We start from the raw sequence: 21,249 nt of genomic DNA on the forward strand, positions 1-21,249 counted from the left end.
CTTATTCCGGAGAAGAAAATGTCTCTCATAACGGTATAAACAGGGTACATTATTTAGGTATTTATTTCTTCCCCTAATAAGGAATTCTTTTCCTGTTTTTCACTGAATCAGATCACAATGTCTTCCAAAGTAGTGGAAGGCTCTCCCTTGACTTCAGTAGGCTTTGGATTAAACCTGCTGACCCAGATCCTCAGCAGTATTAAGCATCAAACTCCAAAGGAAATAAATAGGAGGTAGACACCCAAATCCTTGTAAGCATCCAGTCCATAGCCGTCGCTATTCAGTAATAATTCTTCATAACTAAAGACTCCATCTTACAAGCAGTTTCTATCTCTCTGCATATTTCTTGTTTTCACTTACTGTCCCATTGGAAGACTAAGCCTTCCAAATAATGATTCCAGAGCCAACTTTTGACTTGTACTTTAAAAATTCTTGATGTAGAAATATTTCAGTCTGATGACTATAACATAATCTAGTCTTACTCTGCTAGAGGCATCCCTTCCCCTTGTTTGTCCTCTGGAAGGATCTAAAAGCTTTCCGGTATAGTAGGCCTCGGTATTTTCAGCACTGTGCTGGCTGGCTGGCTGCACTGATTTGTCCATGGCTTTAAGGCAGACATTGGGTTTTACCTACTTTAAGCAAGAGTAGCAATATTTTCTGGTTTTGAGTACGTTCATACATATAAATATAGTCTCTGTTTTTACAGTGATGCACGCCATGTGGATTGGGTGAAGTCATATCTGAACATCTGGTCTGATCTTCAAGCTTATATCAAAGAGCATCATACCACAGGTCTCACCTGGAGTAAAACTGTAAGTACTCTTTCCTTCTTCATGAAGAACCATAAAATGCCAGTAACCAATTTGACTTTTAATGCATGTCATTAGCTCAGGAAAAATAAATATCTAGGCCAGGAACAGAAGTCATGGTCCATGGACTTCCCAACCAAGCCAATAAAAATTTGAAAGCCAGGTGGAAAAGATGTGTCAGGCCATTGTGATACAGGTTTGGAGGAAGAGGGAAGAATTATTTGCAATGATTATAGCCATAACCCCTAGCTGCAGATGGTGAGGAGAGGCAGACACAATCCTCCAGGCCTGCTACAGTAGAAGGTAGGAACAAAAACAAACCCCAAAAATTTGAAGGACATGCCAGACTAAAGGAAAATTGGGGGAACATGACAGGGAAAGGAGAAGAATGGTGGAAGGAATCTGAACAAAGAGAGATATTTAATAACAGGAAAAAGAAACACAAGGGATACATACCAATTTATTACTTCATAGATAGCTATCTTTAGAAAACTGTTATTTTATACATACAGAAATAATTTCTGAAATACGTCTATATAGAGAGAGTAAATAGAACTGTATGCCTATTTATGCACTCTCTATATATTTGTATAAACATCTTCTGTGTGTTACATCTGAGATGCACAGAAAGATGATGGCAATGAATATTGTTCTCTGAAAGAGGTATAAACATGAAGAATTAATTATCTATTCAGTACAAATGTAAGAGTTTATGTCCACTGTCTACATTGATGCAATGTTCTATATTATTCTAATAATGTGCTCATGTTTATTATCAGGTTAGGAGAATTGCTGAAGTGTATTAAAAATACAATCAGCCAGCTCTTTGCTGTTATCATCTCCTAAACTTACCAGCGCACTCACATACTTGCACATGCAGTCTTTCACACCAAGTTTATAATTTCTTCTGTACAGGCAAAGAATTTTTTTTTAAATTGAATGACTATTCAGAGGACTGATGTAGGCCACCAGATAATTTAATTCCCAGCCCAAACCGTTATAAGAACTCAGGAATATAGGGAAGTGATGTAGAGCTTTTGGATGGAATGTTTTAACATGGAATAAGGGCTGGAACACCTCTCCTATGAAGAAAGGCTGAGAGAGCTGGGGTCGTTCAGCCTAAAGAAGAGAAGGCTTTGGGCAGACCTTATTGTGGCCTTTCAATATATTAAGGGGGCTTATAAGAAAGACGAAGAAAGACTTTACCAGGGCCTGTAGTGACAGGACAAGGGGCAACAGCTTTAAACTGAAAGAGGGTAGACTTAGATTCGAATATAAGGAAGAAATTTTTTATGATGAGGGTGGTGCAACACCGGAACAGATTGCCCAGAGAAGTTGTGGATGCCCCATCATTGGAAGTGTTCAAGGTCAGGTTGGACAGGGCTCTGAGCAACCTGATCTAGTGAAAGATGTCCCTGCCCATGGCGGGGGGGGTTAGACTAGGTGATCTTTAAAGGTCCCTTCCAACCCAAACCCTTCTATGATTCCATGGTACCTGGAAAAGTTACTTGATCTCCCCCTGTGTGGAGGTGATAACCATGTAAGAGAATGTATGTTACTTCTGCTCAGCAGCAGACTATGCAACTTTCTTTTCACACCCTTCATCAGACATTGTACAAGGCCTTACAGTACTCAAGCATTCAAGTGCAAGTTCAAACACAGGAGAGACCATGATCTGTGTGTACTTCTTAGTTTGAAGCAATACAAAAATGTTTAAACATGATAAATTAGAAGACTGGAATTACCTGCTGCTTTGTAGGTTTCTGTAGTAAAAATGTAAAACATTAAACATGATTCTCTTCCTTAATTTAGTACAAAATTTCACACTTGCTACATCCTACTCTATTATAATCAGTGAATGTGAGAAGTGCTAATGATTTTAAAATTATTATTACATAAGGAAAAGAAATTGTAATACCCTCTTAGCAGAATTCACCTGAGAATCTGGGCCAAATTTAGTTTTTTTAATACAGAGAAAGAATCATCTTCACTTTTAATGGAACTTTAAAAGTATGGAAATAGTGTTTTAAGATAAAGATCTGTTGTAGCCATTTGATCAAACAGAAGGAACTCTCAGTGCTGTTGAGTACTGGTAATCTTATTCAGAAGTGTAGCTGTTGCAGATTATATTTGACTGGTCTTAAAACCAGCATCTCAGCCATCACGTCTTTCTATTTCCCTCTCTTCAGCTGTGCAAGAAATTGCAGGATACAAATCTAGGTGTGACTTGTTTATTCATATTAAGCATAGTTTCCTGCCAACAGTGCTCATTCCATCATGAGTGATGAGCCTGTTACTGCATCTGAAGTATTGATTTCACTCACTTTGGGTATCACTCAGGTCTGAAAGTTGTCTTGGAAGTATGGCTCACTTAAATTATCATTCATGTAATGTGTGTCAGATTAAATTACAAACACGTTTTTATGGATGTGTAATTTTTTTAAAGTTTTAACTTCATGTGAGTGTAAGGAAATTAGAATCCAGTAAGTTAGCAGGTTGTTTAAATAGCTTGTTGTTTCAATGTTGTTTAAATATTTCTATGAAGCTTGGTAACAAATACATTCAAGAAAGCAATGAGTTACTAAAGTGATAATTTCATTTTTGTTATACATTTTTAAGAGAGAATGAAACTCACAGATTCATGCTGTGTGAAGTTAAGCATAAAGGTCTGCAGAATCAGGGCCTAGACAGAAATATGATATATATAAAAGCTGTAGATATATTCCAGACACAGTTGTTAATCATTGCACACAGCAGCTTCCACTTATATGCATAAAAGGAAAAAAGGAAAAAGCAGTAGTTTGGCAAGGCATTAAGAAAGTGGCACATTCATGAAAGGGAGACATTGATGCAGAAATGCTATTTTATTATCGAGGGAGAGAGAAAGAGAGAGAAAAGGTTTGGTCTGTATAAGTACAGATTTAAAAGTACATTATACTGATAATTTACCCTTCATATCTGCAGAAGTCAACAAAGCAATGCTTGAAGCTTTATATAAAAAGCTATTAAGTAACATATTTGGATTATTTCTAAAGAGACTGAAGAGTCAGGGAGAACATTAAGTACTGCTTCTCTCAGAGCTGTATTCTCATAGCTTGAACTGCAACAAAACCCCAGGAGCATCAGCCTAGACCAGATTATGCTTGGGTTTCCAAAAAAGAGGGGACAGGAATTGTCAGTGGGCAGTTGGCCCCTTTACCTATAGGTGCTGTATACCGTGGTGTGCATGCTTCTGGCCATGCTCCATGGCAGTATCACAAAGCTGTGCCATTTCCAGCCCCCCCCGTACCCTTCCATCAAGCTGCACAGGGCAGCTGCAGCCAACCTTGGAACGGATCACTGGTACATACAGCGAAGTGTTCCTGGCTCTGGCAGTAAGCACACAGGCAGACACTTTAGAGGAAAGAGAAAGACATGTCTTAATAAATTACAAGACAGACACTAAAGCAGGTGCAAAATATTGAAATAATGGCTAAGCGGTCAGCTCTGACAATAACACTTACCTCTGTCAGCTTTATAATAGATTTGTGATAAAAACAGATGCTAACAGATTTTTGGATCTAACACAGTTCTCTCTCCTTATTCACTTTGGCTGTGGTTCTGCCAAGACGTTTGACAATATTTTACTCCTTGAGGGCATCCTATTGAAATGCGTGGGACTGTGTGAGGAGAAAGCCAAGAAATCAGTGGAGTTAAGAACCTTGAGACCTTTGTGTATCTGAGTCTGTTTTGCTACCCATGTGGAGTGGTGGTACAAAACTGGGCCCTACGTAAATCACAGGCATTTCAAGACAGGATGGATACGGTTAGGATATTTGTTGGTACTGTGCTCACAGAAGAAAACTACATATTTAAAGTATGTATGCTTGTGAGCAGGATTGTCCCAGAGACTAAAATGCTCCACTGTATTTTCACTGTGACCTGAAGTATTCATTTTCATTAATTGATTGCGCATGTCAGAGAAAATATGCTTGTCAGTGGAAGTCAGATGGATCTACAGTATTTCCTTAAAAGTGTAATTTTGTAGTTCATTATTTTGAGTGTAAAGTGTGAGCTGCCTTCAGCCACACATACCCTGTAGTGAGTAGCAGTTCACTATACTCACATCTCAGTTTAGCCATCCTGACAATGGGAACAACAGCAATTACCGAATGGAGATTTGCAAGTTTTAATTTGCTACCAGATATGACATTCTCAGAGTCAGTGAGCCTTATGCAAAGGCTGTTACTATAATGAAATGTTTTAAATGCCCAGTGTAGCATTTTACCCATACAGCAACTGCCATTTTTGCTTGCTACAACTTTCTGACTTTAACATGAAACCTACAGCTGTAACAGTAACCCATGTCTTTTTTCAGTTCTTACTGATAAACAGCAAGTGCCCTTTTTTTCCTTTTTTTTCGCTTAAAGAAGGGATTCTATTTCTTCCCTCTACTTTTTTTTTGGTGGTGCAAAGAAATGAACAGCTGTAATATAAGCTCACAAGAATGCCTAATAAAAGTTTGTTTGCTACAAGGACTGCATGAGTAAGCTGGGGGAAGTGAAACTTCTGCTCCTATTACTGCAGGTTAACTTTCCAGCAAGAAAACAAAAGGTAATAATGAGAGACTGCTGTAGTTTCCTGTACAACAAATAAGTGTTAAGAAACAAATCTTGCTCAAGAATAATTGTCTTGAATGTTTCTTTCAGTTGCAGGTGGATCTGCAGTTACATTTTTGTTCTTTGTATATAGTAGTCACTTAGGACAAATTTTGTCAGCAGGATTATTTATGGACAGGAACTATTTACAAACTAGCAGTGAATTTCATTACAGTGTTTAGTTTCTAATGCAGAATTTCACTCAAGTGACGAATGTTACACACACACACACACACTTTACAAATCAAAACAAATTCTTAGGAGGAAGTCTGCATCTTTACAAGCAGTTGAGATTCACTTATATTCTGTTCCCATTGAAGCCAATACAGTATCTTCAAGTCTTTTTTTCCTGGAATATAATTTTAAAAACCATTTATAACTCATTAAATAGTACTCTAAAAACACTCTTTAAAAAGCTGAAATTCTCCACAGGCTCCACACCAAGAAGAACCATCATAATTCCTACATTAGCCTGATTGAGCGCAGCAATACTAGTCTCAGTACAGACTTTGGCCATTTCATTCTGTTTAAAATAATCACCTGCAGACATTGTCTTATAAAATGGCCCTGCCTCTCTCCTGTACTATCAAAATGTTTTCCTGTAATGTATTGTCTCTCTACATATTGAGGTGAACAAGCTGCAAAAGACCAACTTCTGCAGGCAAAAGCCTCCTATTACCCTTCCAGTATCTCTTCCATGCTGTGTTTAGTTTGACCCACTTATCAAGAAGCCATCGTCTGAGCCACTTCACTAAAGCTAAAGGTCAAAACTGTAGTGCCAAATTCCAGCCACAGCCACAACTGCAATCGCAGAGGCCTCATTCAGACAGAAGTAAGGGCAGTACAGATAATACTGATTTAAATGCCTGTATCTTGGATAAGATGTAGACATTTTCAGAGTGCTCAATTTTTCTCAGTCACAGCCTTTCCTCAGCTTTTCTGTCCCCTTCCATTCCTTTCTCTTCCCTTCCCTTTACATTTTTCTTATATTTTTTTGTTGAAAAACTTGCATCCTTTAATCTCAACTGTTTCTTTCTCAGAGAATAGGCAATGTTCAGTTTTTGGTACACTGTCAATTTAGAAACTGGCCATCCTGGCAACTCTACAATAGTTGCCTCTTTTGTGGGGACTGCCTCAATTACATCCACGTCCGTTTGAAAGAAAGTAGTTTTACTCCCTTATTCCAACAATGGCTGACAATATTTGTCTTTACTGGATATCAACGGTGCCCTTTTAACATCAGTGACCAAACACCATTCAGACAGGTTAAGGGAGAACGTGGGAGAGGCTTGTTTGACAACAGCTGTCAAACACAACCTCACCTGTAACATAATGCAACCTAGTTCCAGTGGAAAAGGGAAAGGAAAAAGAAAATTGCAAGTATGTAAAATGGAGAGAAAAGGAGAAGGCACATCTGTTAAAACTTTACTATATTGCTAAAGGGATTGGTCTTCTTTTTAACTGAATATTTATGTAAGTAAAAGATGGTTTAATGTCCCTGTGGGAACACGTTACTTGTTGACAATTACATTAGCATACAGTTCTCTCTCTTGGCTGTGTAAAACATTTCTGGTTGGGTAACTGTGAAGATGTAAGCACCATTTTAAATCCTGAACAGGTGATAAATGGCAGAAGTGTATTAGAAGGGGCTTCAAAGTTTGCAAACTCAACAGATAAATAATTCTGCTGAGACCCAGTAACAAGAAAAGAGGCTGGCCTGGTTTTTGCTGTTTTGTGTTTTAAGTCACAAAGATTACAGGCCCCACAAGTCAGTCAGCTGTTTCATCTGGTAAATTGCAGATCTCAGGGCAGCATAACCCCTTGCAGACAGGTGGCCTAAATACAGTAGGTAATAGAACTGTTGTGCTAAGCTACTTTTACACAAAAAACACCTTAACAAGAGCTCTGTGCCCCTGAGTCACAGTCCACCTGTTCCCAGAGGTTGATACATGATATTTTGAGCTTCATGATTCTTGTCTTTGGCTGTGCATATGTATGGAAAGAACAATAGAGAATGCTGTAATCATTTTAGGTGTGAAACTAGGATTACTATAAAGGGGGAGGGGGAGAAAACAGGGATATCTTTTTTTTTTTGAGAAGAATGTAGTCCCCATTAGGATTCCTGTTTATCTGCTGCCATGAAAAGAAGGCTTTTCAATAAATTAAGGAAGGGATTTTATGCCTCTATCTAAGCCACCTGTTGCCTCAGCCACAAATAGATACTTACCTCTTAATATGAATGGCTAATAAAATAGGTACTATATATTATACACATGCCTATATAATTTATCTATATGCATTACATAGATGTTTATAATCTGTTTGTCCTGAGTAAAAACTACCATTGCAGCTACAAAAAATGTGTGTGCATTCAAATGTTCCACAGCAGAACTTTGTTCCCCCCAGTTTCTGTGCTGCACTGTGTCAGCCTAAAGCTGGATAAACATAGAGGAACACTGCGGGTGTTTGTATAGGACGTGACATGTAAGCCCCTTGTATCCCCAGAGATAGGAGCCTCTGACTAGGGCTCCTTGCTGCTACAATACTACAAATATAGTAACAGTGAGATGGAAGGCTAACCCAGGGAATTGTTCGGCAAGCATGGCTCAGGAAATAGTAACATCTGTGATAAGACATAAAAAGAAATTCTTACTGTCTCTCAGTAGCTAGGTTTAGACCTAAAGACATGTCAAGATGCATATGGCCACCAAAAACTACTGACAGTGTGGCATCCAGAGCACTTGTGTTATGTATGAACAGCACTTTATTTCTCTAACAAGACTGGCTGTTACCCTGTGCTCCAGGGGAAGTCTTTAGGAGAAATGTGCTGTAACAAGGCCCAGCTTCTCAGAAGCAAAGGGCTTCACTCACCTCTACTGTAATTTCAAGGGAATTAAATGAGACTCACATGAATTTTAACCAGCCAGCAACCTCAACATAAACAGTCATTTCTTTCTTCCAGTGAGCCAGCTAGGTAGCCAGCAAAGAGAAAGAGTACGTCACCCTTCTGCCAGTGGTACAAGATAAAGGTAGAAATACAACATACTTTGAGGCTGCACTGCAATCCGGCAAACCCTTGCACAATGATAATACGCATTTATCAGATCCAGCTCTGCAAGCAGCTTCAGACACTGTCACTAGAGGAAGCTACTGAGCCACAGTCAACGGGAGGCCCTTGGGCCTCTCTGCAGATGGCTCTGGGCTATCCAGCAAGGAGCAAACCCTGACCTGTTCCTGTCACCCCATTCAGAGAATGGTTTAGTTGGAGGCTGGAGACAATTTTTTTCCCTGTGAGGAAATTTCTGGAATGTTCCATCTCCTACAGAGCTGTTACTATGTGGCCCCAGGGCTGGCATCTCCTGTTCTTGATAGGACCTTACTCAGAGAATTACATTTTCCCCCACTTCAGAAAGCTCCAGGAGCAAGGTTTAACGCACATCAGGTTCGCTATGATACAAAGCTAGCAGGTTAAAAGTTAATGGCTTATTTTTGTCTTACATTTTCACTAAGTAAGGCTGAAGCTATCTGTTCCCCTGATAATTCTTACAAGGGGCAGACGATGGAAAACTGACCACACCAACATGTTAATGGGAACGGTCGGCTATCAGCATAACTTGACATGATGTCTATAGACACCACAGCACTGAGAACAGCAGCTGTTACCGAGGCAACAGCTGAAATAAAAGAGGAAGAAAGGAGGCTTGCAAATAACCGCCTTTGCTAGTCCAAATGGCTCTTAATACTCTTTGTGTAAAGATACATGGTTGTTAACATCTGCTTGAAGTTAATCTGAAGAGTTGTTTGCAAATAGCAAAACTGGTAAGCACCTGCTGCTTTAGGATAGATGAACTTTTGCAGGCATATAACATGCTATTTAATTCCCAGCAGCACTCCCAAACACCACCCTATCCAGAACAGAAATGAATGGACTTTGTGAAGGGCACTTTAGTTGAAATTGGATAAGACTATACACAAGTATTGCCAGATACCAGAACAGTTTAAGAGTCTGGTTCAGAAATATTCTAGAGCCTGAGGATCTAAGTGGTCTTAGAAGGGTGACTAAGGAAAGCAAACCAATTGCCAGTGACTTAGATTGGTAACTTAGAGGTCTATGTATTAATAGAGGTCAAAAATAATCAGAAAAGAAAGTTCCTGGAACTACTTCACTAGGCTGATTTTAAAATGGCCCTTTACATCAGCGTGTTTGAGTGCAGCACGGGCCCCATCTTCCTGGCAGCAGGGAATGCAAGAAGTGCAACGTGTTTTCTGCATTTCAGTTCACTTTTGTGCTTTCTGTCCCCTTGTTAGAGTTTCCCTGAGCCACTCTTCCCACAAAGCATTTCACCTCACTTGAATGTTTGTTTGATTTCAGTCAGGTAAATCAAAATGGCAAAGAAAAGAAGACAAAAGCCAGAGTGAGACTGAACCCCTCTTTACAGCAGGTCTCTGTACGCCTCCTCATTAGTGAGATTTATCTGTCTTTTCCGTGCTGTTCTATTTCAATGGGGGATTGTCCTACTGGATGTGTGCATGCTGTAAGATGGTAGATCTACAGTGGAGCAGTTAGTACCTCTCTGTACTTTCACAACCTTTTTTTCCTTTGATTTGTCCTTCAATTTTGCCTGGCCTAATTTATGATTGAAATTGTTTGCAGTTTCCAGAATGGCCATGGATGTTCAGACATAACTGCAAATATCATGATACAATATCTGTTAGCTTGTGTAGCTGTAACTCTGGTCATAAACTAGACAAGAATTTGTCATGCAGCAGCAAAGTTAACAACAAAGGTTCAGTCCATCTCTTATTTCTGTGACTGCACAAAATTAAGAGGAAAAGTGGGAAGGGTGACTGAAGCCTAGGTGTCTTCCGAGACCTTGTGACAGCTCCTGTGTTCTTGATTTGATCTAACTCAATCTTTTGAGCTCAGTGGAGATAGCCACTGACTTTGGTGGAGAGACCAAGCTTGTAAAGAAAAGAGGAGGCAGATGGCCAGCATGAATGCAAGGGATAATTTTTTTTTTCCTACTCTTGAAACCCACCACTTAAAGGACTAGGATGTCTTCACTCCTCAGGTCAAAGATTGAGATTTTTAACTAGACTGTCATTTTGTCAGTAGTGCTCTAGAAGGGAAAGATGCTCCTAGTTTTCCAGATCCTTTCCTACCTCTGCTTTTTCTTGAAAAGTAAATAAAAGATTCTCCAGTCATACAAAACCATGTCTGAACTTGATTGATGTATACAAAATCCTTCCTTTTTGTCTGTACTTTCACAAGATAGTTCTTTCAGAATGCTGGGAGAGAGGTCATCCACTTCCACAGATAAATCCCTGAGTTTTGCTTCCAGGTCGGTTACATAGACATTCCCATACTTTTGTTGCCATTTGAGAAACCGCCTTTGAGGCATTACTCAGCAGCATCATTTGAGCCTGGAGTCTCCTGCATGATCTGTGGTGTCCTTCAGTTTGACACTTTAAGTAAAGAGGCTGGCAGAGTGACCCACTACTTGTTGGGTGTTGTATGCAGAACACCCAGATAACTTCTACATCTTTTTTTCTCTAATGCATCTTTGCAGAATTTAATTGGTGTTAATTCTAAATGAACATGTGAGTCTTACACACACAAGTTTCCGGAAAATCACAGCACTGTGTTTATGCAGGTGGAAGCAATAAGGTATGTTTGGGAAATCGGATGTCAATCTGGAATTTGGGAAATCAGATTTTTATCTCAGACTCCAAGTTATTAACCACTACCAGTACTACTATTAATCTCCTCCCATAAAGCATACATAATTCATAACTGCATGTTCACACTGCACTGTGAACGGTGAGTGCCATTTCTGGGTATCTGAGTATTTTTAAAAGCCCTGCAAATGCAATGTTCATAATTCTGGATAACCAGGACATGGTGGATTCAGTTGCTATGGTTGCAGGCAACAGATAGGGAAGATCTCTATTGCACCTCAGGCAGCAACAACTGATTGTGCCACTAAATACACTTACATTCATTTTTTTTTATTATAATAATTCACAGTTGTGCTGACTCTGCTGCAAGTCCATTACTGGCATTAGCAGAGGCAGGAAGACAGGCACTGTAAATTGAGGGCCCAGTGAAGAAGTTGCCCCCAGCCTAAAACAACAACCTATAACTACTAAGTATGTAAGCAGAAATGCTCTGAGTTAAATGTATCCATGCAACAATGAAATGTCTCTAAAAGCAGTCCACATCAGTTCCGGTATATCTTGACAATAAATGATAATCAATTCCAAAAGGGGTTTCTTCTCATTTGTTTACATTTGATCAAAAAGATTTAATAGCATAGAAGAGAGCTCATTCCCTTAAGAGATCTTGGATCCTTTCAGAAACAATCAAAGTGCACCACTACATCAGTTTCATTACTCACCCAAGTAGCAGGGATTCAAGAGTCTTTTTTTGTGCAATGCAGTTTTAATGTCACTGTGACAAAGCACCTTGCTATGTATTCATCACTAACATATTCCATAAACAGCTCCTTCAAATGCAACAATACTTACATGCTGAAGGCACATGTGCCGAAAGAGGGTGTACATTAAGAAGTTAACTAATATTATTCCCTTTTCATGCTACTCCAGTCATAACGACTCAGAGGTTTCAATGCAGTCACTTACTCAAATGTGCCTGCCTTCTTTTTTTTTTTAAAAGTATGTCTGAAGAGTAAAAAAAAAAAAGAGCATGTGCACCTCAGCCCCTTTCCCATTATCAGTTTGGGATTACAGGACAAGTTTAATTTTTTTAAAAATAGCTAGAGTTTTCACTCATGTGAGATGCATGAACCAGATGGATACTTTGCTGGTTCAGTTTAGTGGAAAGCAGAAAGGAGTGGCATAATAAATGGTTAAAAATATCCTCTGAGCTCAGCTAAGCAAGATCTATTTCCAGTATTGATTACCAGGGATGCACTTTTAACAACCTGTATCTCTTAACAAAGGTAACCAATTAGACGATCTGTGAGTCTGTAAGTCCCTGTCATTTTCCCATTCTATCTGCCCACCCAATAAATATGTACTGGTGCAATACACAATGTCTGTATAGCTAGGTAAATTCATCAGAACCAATCCAATTTTTCACAACAGTTCTTTTAAAACAGTCTCGGCTCTGCTGCAGAGAGGTGGGATCAGAGTGACACTCAGTGGCAAGACAGAAAAAGTAATTCTCAGTTTCTCAGATTCTATCTAACATCTATTATTAGGATGCATAAAATTTTAATTAGATCATTATTAGTATTTTCTGTCTGATGATATTCTAATTCAGACAAAAACATGTACTTTTGATTATGCAAACTGAAAGAAAGATTGGATTACTTACTTTACCAAGGCCCACCCCCGACTCGTAACTTCTGTGCTGTGATTGCCTGCAATTGAAGAAAAGAAAAAAGATTTTGAGAAATTGAACTAAAAACTCAAATACTGAATTTCAGAAATAAGAGACTTGAATCACCATAGTTTTACAATCTGCTGTATTTGAATCTTTGCAGATTACTTGAACAGTCTGCAGAATAGCATTTTACACCTTGCATACAATTTAGCATGTTGCATATCTATAACTGAAAGTTCGTGACCCTCTCAATTATTTGTGTTAGATCAAAACATTTTCTGTATGTTACTGAATGCACACCAATCTATGGCTAACTGAATTTGGTATCTGAAAAAAAGGAGACGTTTTCCCTTTTATGTAAGTAAACACTGGAATAAATTACAGAATCTTTATTATTAAAGATTTTTAACATGAGTCTTGACAAGCATTTGAGAAAAATATTTTAGGTGGAGTAGTTCTGCAGTAAGGTAGCACTGTGGACTGTCAGTCTTTCCAGCTTTGCCTGCTTTGATGCAGGGAAAGATTCATAGTATTACGTTCGATTATGTGCCAGAAATTCTTCAGAGCTTGTGGCTGCCTAGAGTCACTCAAACTCACAGCATTCAAGAATGTTAATAAATAAGAGTTTTCATATAAATAAGAGTTGTCATAATACAATGTTCCTTGAAACACTGTATGTAAAACAATTTCCATCTATCTCAAACAGGGTCCTGTTGCATCACCCATGTCTATGCGATCTGTTCTAACAAGCGGGCCATGCCTCTCCCAACTACCGCTGCCACCACCGCCACCACCTGGACCTCCCCCCATCTTTGATACAGAAACTGTAAAAGATGAAGGAACTGCCGCTCGCTCAGCCCTATTTGCACAGCTTAACCAGGGAGAGGCAATCACCAAAGGTCAGGAGAAAAGAAATAAAATTTTGGTCCATCAGTCAAACTACATCAGGAGCTGCTATATGTATTAACCTAACTTCCACTGCATTTTTAAGTTACGTTTAAGCAACTCAGATCTTTCTGAGGCTTGCAGTGAGTCTGATGGATGAGACTGCATACCAAAAACTCCTTTAGAAGCAACAGCACCCAAATATGTTCAGCATACCTGAAATTCACACCATCTATTTAGAGGTATCCTTTTAATTTTATGGCAGCCAAGCTGGACATCTTCAATCCCCAGTAGCTGGTGAACCTGTAAGTTGTAATTGCAATAAAAATTTATCCCCCTTTCTGATTCTCATTCAGTGTAGCAACCTGTGTCAAAATGTGTTACGTGTTAGCTTAAAAGGTATGGCTTACAGATCAGTGTGGAGTACAAAAATGAAGCTTTTGTATTAATACTGGACAGTTGTAATTAAAGTGGATGGCTGTCAGTTGAAATACACGGTTTATGTATTTAAACATATCTGCCTTTAATGGTGCAGGGATAGGTCAAATACCGTCATAAATTAGAAAAAGAACCTCATTTTTATGGATGGAAAAATATAACAAGCTCTCAGAGCTCGCTACAGACAGAGAGGGACTAGAAGACATTGCAGCATTTCCTGTTAAAGATACTGAGATAGCCCATCCACAGTAAAAGAGGTTTTATATGAACTGCTAAAAACATGTAGGCAGTTACACTTTGGGTGGTTACCCGGGCAAACCTTGAAGAAATAAAAAATGTAAATTCATAGAATAATTTAACACAATTACAAATGAACCTTTTCTGCTTAAATATGAACACCCTTAGGACTGGAAAACAGACTCTCTTTCATAAACACCCTTTTTTTTTTTTAGGGCTTCGACATGTCTCTGATGACCAGAAGACTCACAAGAACCCCAGCCTACGTGCCCAATGTCCAGCTGTTCGTTCTCCCACAAAAAGCCATACTCCAAGTCCCACCTCTCCCAAGAATTCCCCACAGCAGAGCCATGCCCCTGTCTTGGAGCTAGAGGGAAAGAAGTGGAGAGTGGTGAGTTCCAGTCACACCTCTGAATTGCACCCTGCACATTGCAAACCAGGTTGAGCACTGAACATCTTGCAAAAGGCTGTCTATGATCAAAGTGCAACAAATCAAAATTGCAACTCAAATGGGCTGATTCTTGCATTGCTCTGCCATGCTACAGTTTAGTTTTTACTATTCTGTAGCATCTAAAGTTAATTAATTTGTCTCTGAGAATCATATACTAATTTGTGTGAACTGGAGAATGTCAGAATCAGCATATAAATTCCTTGCAAAATCAGACAACCCCCCAGAAAAACTCCAATTAAAACCCCTTCTTGCAGGCCATTTGTCCAAGTGAAAGATAACAGTATTATCACAGAGCACTTTCTCCAGCTTTGTTAACCAATGGAATTATACATTTATTTTTCATCACCATGCAAGCACGTCTCCCATGCTTAAAAGTAGAGAAGTGTTTTCCCTGTGCTCAATCTACAGATGGAAAAGATAGATTTGTTTCAAGTTTGGGAGTCAATTTATGTAGGTGTATACCGAAGAATCTATGAGTGAAAATTCACATGACTGTTTTGGTTAAAAGAGGGAAGAAATAATATGCAGTTTAGTCATACAGAAGGTTATATACACAGTCATTACTGTGGAGTTGAGTTTGCAGAAGGTGCAGTCACAGTTTGCCTGTGTTCTGTTGCCTTAGGGTTATAGTACCTAGCACTTTCCTTGTGGATCCCTAGTCTTTCCTTGACATCCATGGAGTGTAAATGTTCCTTCATGCTTCATAATGAAAGGAAGTTTCTTCACCTATTACTCCTTATTGTATATGGTAATGCCTGCACCTGGTCATAACAGACTGTATAGACCATTATATAACATTTGGGGGAACAAAAAACTGGCTCTGTTCTTCAAGGTGCTGGTCTAAATTGGATGGGAGCCAAGCAACAGTTTTCTGAGCGCACTTGTAAATTGTTGTGAGCATAACGTCTTTGCTACAAAATTAATGGGCTTTGTCATGGTCTATGCTAAGTTCTTCAGTTCTGCAGCTCTAAAATATACATGTGTCATCTACGGGTGAATTAGGTGAAATATCCGATCACCAAGCAGATTAGATTTTTAAGCCACAGGAAGGATATTGCTCTGTTGTAACTGAAGATGCAATGAGTCGAGGATAAGTTGTTCTAAACTCTGTCTGACTGTTAGCTAGTTAAAGACAACCAATTAAATAAACTTTCTTTTGAAATAGGAATATCAAGAGGATAAGAATGACCTGGTCATTAACAACACTGAACTCAAGCAAGTCGCCTACATTTTTAAGTGTAACAAATCTACACTTCAGATAAAAGGAAAAGTCAATTCAATTACTATTGGTGAGTGGATAGCTCAGCTGGGCTTTAAATGACAATCTTGAAAAAACTTACTTACGTGATTAATAATGCATCTGAATCATTCCATTCCCTTTAATGGATTGATCATGTGAGTAAAGCCACTCAGCTATGCAGTGCAAGACTGGGGATTTTCATAGTTAATGTAGCAGGTGTGCATATATTTGCTTTTATCTTGCCTTTCTTATTTATGATTGCTTTTATTTTAGACAACTGTAAAAAGTTTGGCCTTGTGTTTGACAACGTTGTGGGAATCGTGGAAGTGATCAATTCCAGGGATATTCAGATTCAGGTAAATATCTATTTGAAAAACAAAGATAGACAGAGAACAAGCAGGGGAAAAAAGCGCAACGTGTAGCTACAAGAGATTTGAAAAACTCACAGGAGCACAACAAAAATAAGAGATGGATGCAAATGTAACTTTATATGCACTAAATTCTGCTGATTTATTTAGAAAATGCCTGTGAAAACTATTGAGCATCACTGAACAAACCCCCCTTAGCCCAGTCCCTTCTGGTTCCAGTGAAGATGAGAGATCTATACACTGTAAGAACTATTACTTCTGGCCCTAATTTTCTTGCTTTCATGGTAAACAGCTCCTAGGACTTGAAAGTTCAGCAGTGTTTATGGAACAAATTCTGGTAGTTAGCTAATTGATTTCTAAGCCCAGAAGATGGTTATTTCTTTTTTTCTTAGTTTCTCAATGGAAATATTCAAAGAGACTGTTAGAAGACAATTAATTACATAAAGTGAAAGTAGGTGCCAGGATTTCGATAATCTCCCCTGCCAGCAATGTGACACATTACATGAGTTAATGTAGTCACTTGCCTACAAATGGGCTGTGAGCTGCTACTGGTTTTGTGTTTGATAACCAGTACGCAAAGCTTCATCAGAGATCACCTTCCTTGTGGTTCTCGTGAAAAGAAAATAGATGTATTTTAAATTCATACATTGCCCTCTCTACTGGGGACACTTGCCCCCGTCAAAATATAGACAGTCTGCCTGACATTTGCAGCACTTCATTCATCCTGTTCCAAACGGGTCTAACTACGCATGTTCTAGTACTGTGTTGTGTCCAACATACACGACCTAGTCTCAGGAAAGGACTTTAGGGTGTATTATTTTAAGCGAAAAAGAAATGAAATGTTAATTAAATTATATCAAACTGCCAGTCATAAGCAAGGTGAGGTCTTTTGCTTAAAAGGCTGTGCCTGCTGTATGACATTAAATGTAGACAACCCTGCTCCATGCTTCAGAAATACTGGTCACAGCCACCACAGGGAATAGTAGCAAGATGGTTTTTTTCATATTTTGAACCTCATGCAAGTGGCTGACATTGCTACCAGCTGTGCATCATCTTCTGAACTGTAACAAGCAGTTTTATTCATGATCACTACATGTCTTCTTATGGTGGAGACAGTTCGTTAAAGAAGAAGATCCCAGGCATTTATTTGAGTGTTTTTTAAAATAACTAGATGATTTTTATCATTACCTCTAGAACTATTCATAAAAGCTGAAAGATTCATATGTAATGAATAGCGAAACCACAGCTTGTTAATACTCAAATAAAGGGGAGATATCTTTTCTAAGAATCAAAATTCTTTTGATTAAGCAGGTTCTATGAATATTGCATAAGGCTTCTATGCCATGGAGCAGAGTGGAGTTCTACTTAAGAAGGTAGAGTCTGGCTATATGCTATATGCTGCTTGAATCAGGCAGCTTCTGCAGGGTTCAAGTATGCCAAGTGCTGAGCACCTCAATTTTCTCAGTATTTTGAAGACCCGAGCTTATAATTTGCAAATACATCATACGTTAATGCAACAAATGTCAGTAAATTCGTCTTACAGATTTAGTTATAAATAGTTATTTCATTGCCATATTGCTTTCTCTCAGTGGTATTTTTTTTCTTGCCAGATGTTTGCAAAATGTATTAAACACACCTTCCTTTCATTCTCTATTGTTTAAGAACCCATTAAAGAAAGGAAAGCTCAGTTTAAGATACATTGATCCACTACATAGATCAGACTTCAGGATCAGGGTGGGATGCAAGAGGACAGACCACTTGTTCTTTGTTTGCTATCACATTTAAGTAACCGAAGCTGAAAATATATTCTTAAGTTGAATGATGGGAGACACTCTTTTGTTAACAAGTACATATCTATCACATGCTGTTACTGTTTTATGGCTCAGAATAACCTCTTCCCTTTTGATGCATTGTCCAGAGTATATTGCTGTCCCTGCTGGAGAGGGCAGGAGGAGAAAGAGGAATTTTTACTGACAACCAGCGAGTCAGCCAGTTAGCCATGAATAAATCTTTTAATCTGTAGAACTGTAAACAAGAGAAGATTACCCTTTCTCCCCTCAAGTAAATCTTGGGCTTGCTTTTAAAGTGACATAAGAAATACCTTTAGAGATTTAATTAAATTGATCTCAGTACGTTTTAGAACTGTAGCTTGCCTGAAGGGGATAAAAACCCTTTCCTATTGTATGCTGTAAAACCTGGAAGAGCTTTGAAGTCTTCAGAATGTATTACAAATCACTTGTGGAGTACTACTGTATGCTGGGATTGTTCATTTGTCCTTAGTGGGTTGGAGCTGACATGTTTGATTTCTTAACCAGTTCTCACCGATGAACAAGGTGAACACTGCCTAAATATCAGCACGAAAGTGTCACTGAAATTAGAATCAGGGAAGCACTTTCATCAAACTGTATGTTAAAAGCTTGCTGTATATTATAAGTTTGCTGTTGTGTATAGATCTCTGTTGCCACCACCAAGATTTGTCAGTGTCTCACAAATCAAATATAAGCATCATGCAGGCAGCTGACATACAGATCAGATGTTGGTGGCCAAAATTAGACCTGGCAGGCAAAGAGGATTTTATTAACAACATATTTGTGTGCATTTTAAGATTTGATATTAAGTAGATTTTATTTTGCAGGTGATGGGGAAAGTGCCAACCATTTCTATTAACAAAACAGAAGGCTGCCACATCTACCTCAGTGAGGAATCATTAGATTGTGAGATTGTGAGTGCCAAGTCATCTGAGATGAACATCCTCATCCCCCAAGATGGTGATTATGTGAGTGAGATATTTTTAAAGCTTTCCTCCCCCTTCCCCACTAGTCTTGGTAGCTAGTAGTGTTTAAACTGCTAGGAAAGAAACTAACATACCACACATATTACATCACCAAAAAATGATCCAAAACAATTGAATTTCTATGTACTGATATCTCAGCTATCAGTGCAGGAAGAACTCCTTATTTTCTGGGGCACAAACTAATTTCAAAGATCAGACATGATGTTTTTTCTTTCCATTTTGATACATAATGGCTTCATCTCCTGTCCATTTAATTTTCTTTTTTGATATCTAAACATAATCTCCCAAAGAAATTCACTTCACACAAGAGTGCTCAAGCCTGAACATGATGATGCTAAAACTAAGATAAATATAATACTACTACAAATGAAATAATACAGTATAATATACTTGTTTTTTCTAAAGCTGTTGATACATGGGTAGCATCTGTAGTACTTTCTAGTATTTTCAACATATGTCCTTAAGAGCCATTTAAACGTGTACATATTCCCGGCTCCTTTTCTATTCTAGTAAGACTTTCATACTATGCCCACCAGCATTTCTAGTAAAGGCATGCTCTGTCACTTCACGCACCAGCAAGGGATTATACAGGCAAAGCATACTCGTAATAGTTTCCCAGTTTCCTCAGCAGAGCAGTGTTGAAATTGCACTGAACGGCCATAGACAGAACTTAAATTTCTCATAAATCTTTTGGGCTGGGATTTTGTATGGTAGAGGGGTTTAGGCTTTATAAAAGAAAATATGTAACAGAGAATTCTCATGCTCCACATTTCCGAAAGTGACTGCTGGATGCCCAGCTTCAGAAAAATAAAAAGCGAATGATTTTCAGTGGGTGCATATTCACCTATACCTTAAAAAAAAAAAGGTCCTTTCGATCAGTCTCACCTCAAATCACCGTATCACCTGAAATTACTAGCTATCAAAACACCTATCTGAGGTTTGAATGAAAAAACATTTTTTTGTTTACTGGGAACAGAGAAAGACCCAATGACATCTCCCATCCTTTCACTGAATATATGAACGGACGGAGACTTTCTCTGATGTTCTGCTTTGTTTTGTGTACCCCACAAGGGATGCTGAGTCTTTTCATTGAAGTGTGTCACACTTAAAATGATAGGTTTTTTTTTTTTAATTTTATTCTTCCATATTATAATATTGCTTTCATCTTTAAAATTAGTCTCCTCACTAAATCGCCACATCTAAATCCTTTCTACTGTCTTCCAACCCAGACACCAATGGAATCTAAAGTCATTACTGACATGAGGCTTATTTACTTAGTTGTTCCAAATAATGGTGTGAGAGGGATTATTGCAAAGTAGTACCATACCAAGGCTATTTGAAACTGGGTAGCAATAAGGATTTTTCCTGTGTGGTATTGTAAAATAGCTTCCTAGGGTAATGAAGAAGGCTTCTCTTTAATCCTGGCATGTCTGAGCTATCAATGCTTTCTCAGTCATGTAGCACTAATAGTATTCCACCAGTTTTCATGAGGTATCCACTGTTTATTTAACCATCGTTGTTGTTTTTGTTTCTTACCAGAAAGAATTTCCGGTTCCTGAACAGTTCAAGACAGCATGGGATGGAACTAAGTTGGTCACTGAACCTGCAGAGATTGTGGGTTAACTCCCTAACGCCATACAGCGCTTGCTGACCGTGACCAGACCACAGCCAGCATAAACAGAGCAGTAATGTAAAGAACTAGAAGTAGCAGTAGTTCATACTGCTGTGATAGGCCTTCAAGTATTAGCTCTGCATGCTAGAAACAGTAACACATCTGGCACGCTTTTGTTAGGCATCCCAGTATTTTTCACGTTTCCACACAGTTTGCCTTCACATAAAATTTTAATTCTCAATGATGTCATGTGAATGTAATGGATTAAAACCCCCACCCTCCAGTCACATCATTGGTTTGAAATACTGTATACATTAAGCCAAAATACTGCATGATACACTTTGTTATCATCTTGCTTCAGTGCATTCCTTTTTCTGTTTCTGCTAATCAAACAGCATTAAGACTTTAAGATGTTTATTTTTACCTATTA

At 38.5% G+C, this 21,249-nt stretch overlaps 1 protein-coding gene across 4 annotated transcripts in view; it reads left to right on the forward strand.

Moving 5' to 3' along the window:
- The window catches only part of CAP2 (cyclase associated actin cytoskeleton regulatory protein 2), a 56,468-nt gene extending 35,638 nt beyond the window's left edge, over positions 1-20,830 (forward strand). For 3 of the 4 annotated variants that reach the window (XM_075705525.1, XM_075705527.1, XM_075705526.1), the window contains 7 exons: positions 707-812; positions 13,501-13,693; positions 14,570-14,745; positions 15,971-16,094; positions 16,319-16,401; positions 19,049-19,189; positions 20,747-20,830. In XM_075705525.1, coding sequence (XP_075561640.1) covers positions 707-812; positions 13,501-13,693; positions 14,570-14,745; positions 15,971-16,094; positions 16,319-16,401; positions 19,049-19,189; positions 20,747-20,830 — 907 coding nt within the window. The remainder of the gene's footprint in view (positions 1-706; positions 813-13,500; positions 13,694-14,569; positions 14,746-15,970; positions 16,095-16,318; positions 16,402-19,048; positions 19,190-20,746) is intronic. The other variant, XM_075705528.1, reaches the window with a different exon arrangement.
- The last annotated feature ends 419 nt before the right edge of the window (positions 20,831-21,249 follow it).

This window comes from Pelecanus crispus, chromosome 2, assembly GCF_030463565.1.
Source record: "Pelecanus crispus isolate bPelCri1 chromosome 2, bPelCri1.pri, whole genome shotgun sequence".
In the NCBI taxonomy this organism is placed as follows: Eukaryota; Metazoa; Chordata; class Aves; order Pelecaniformes; family Pelecanidae; genus Pelecanus; species Pelecanus crispus.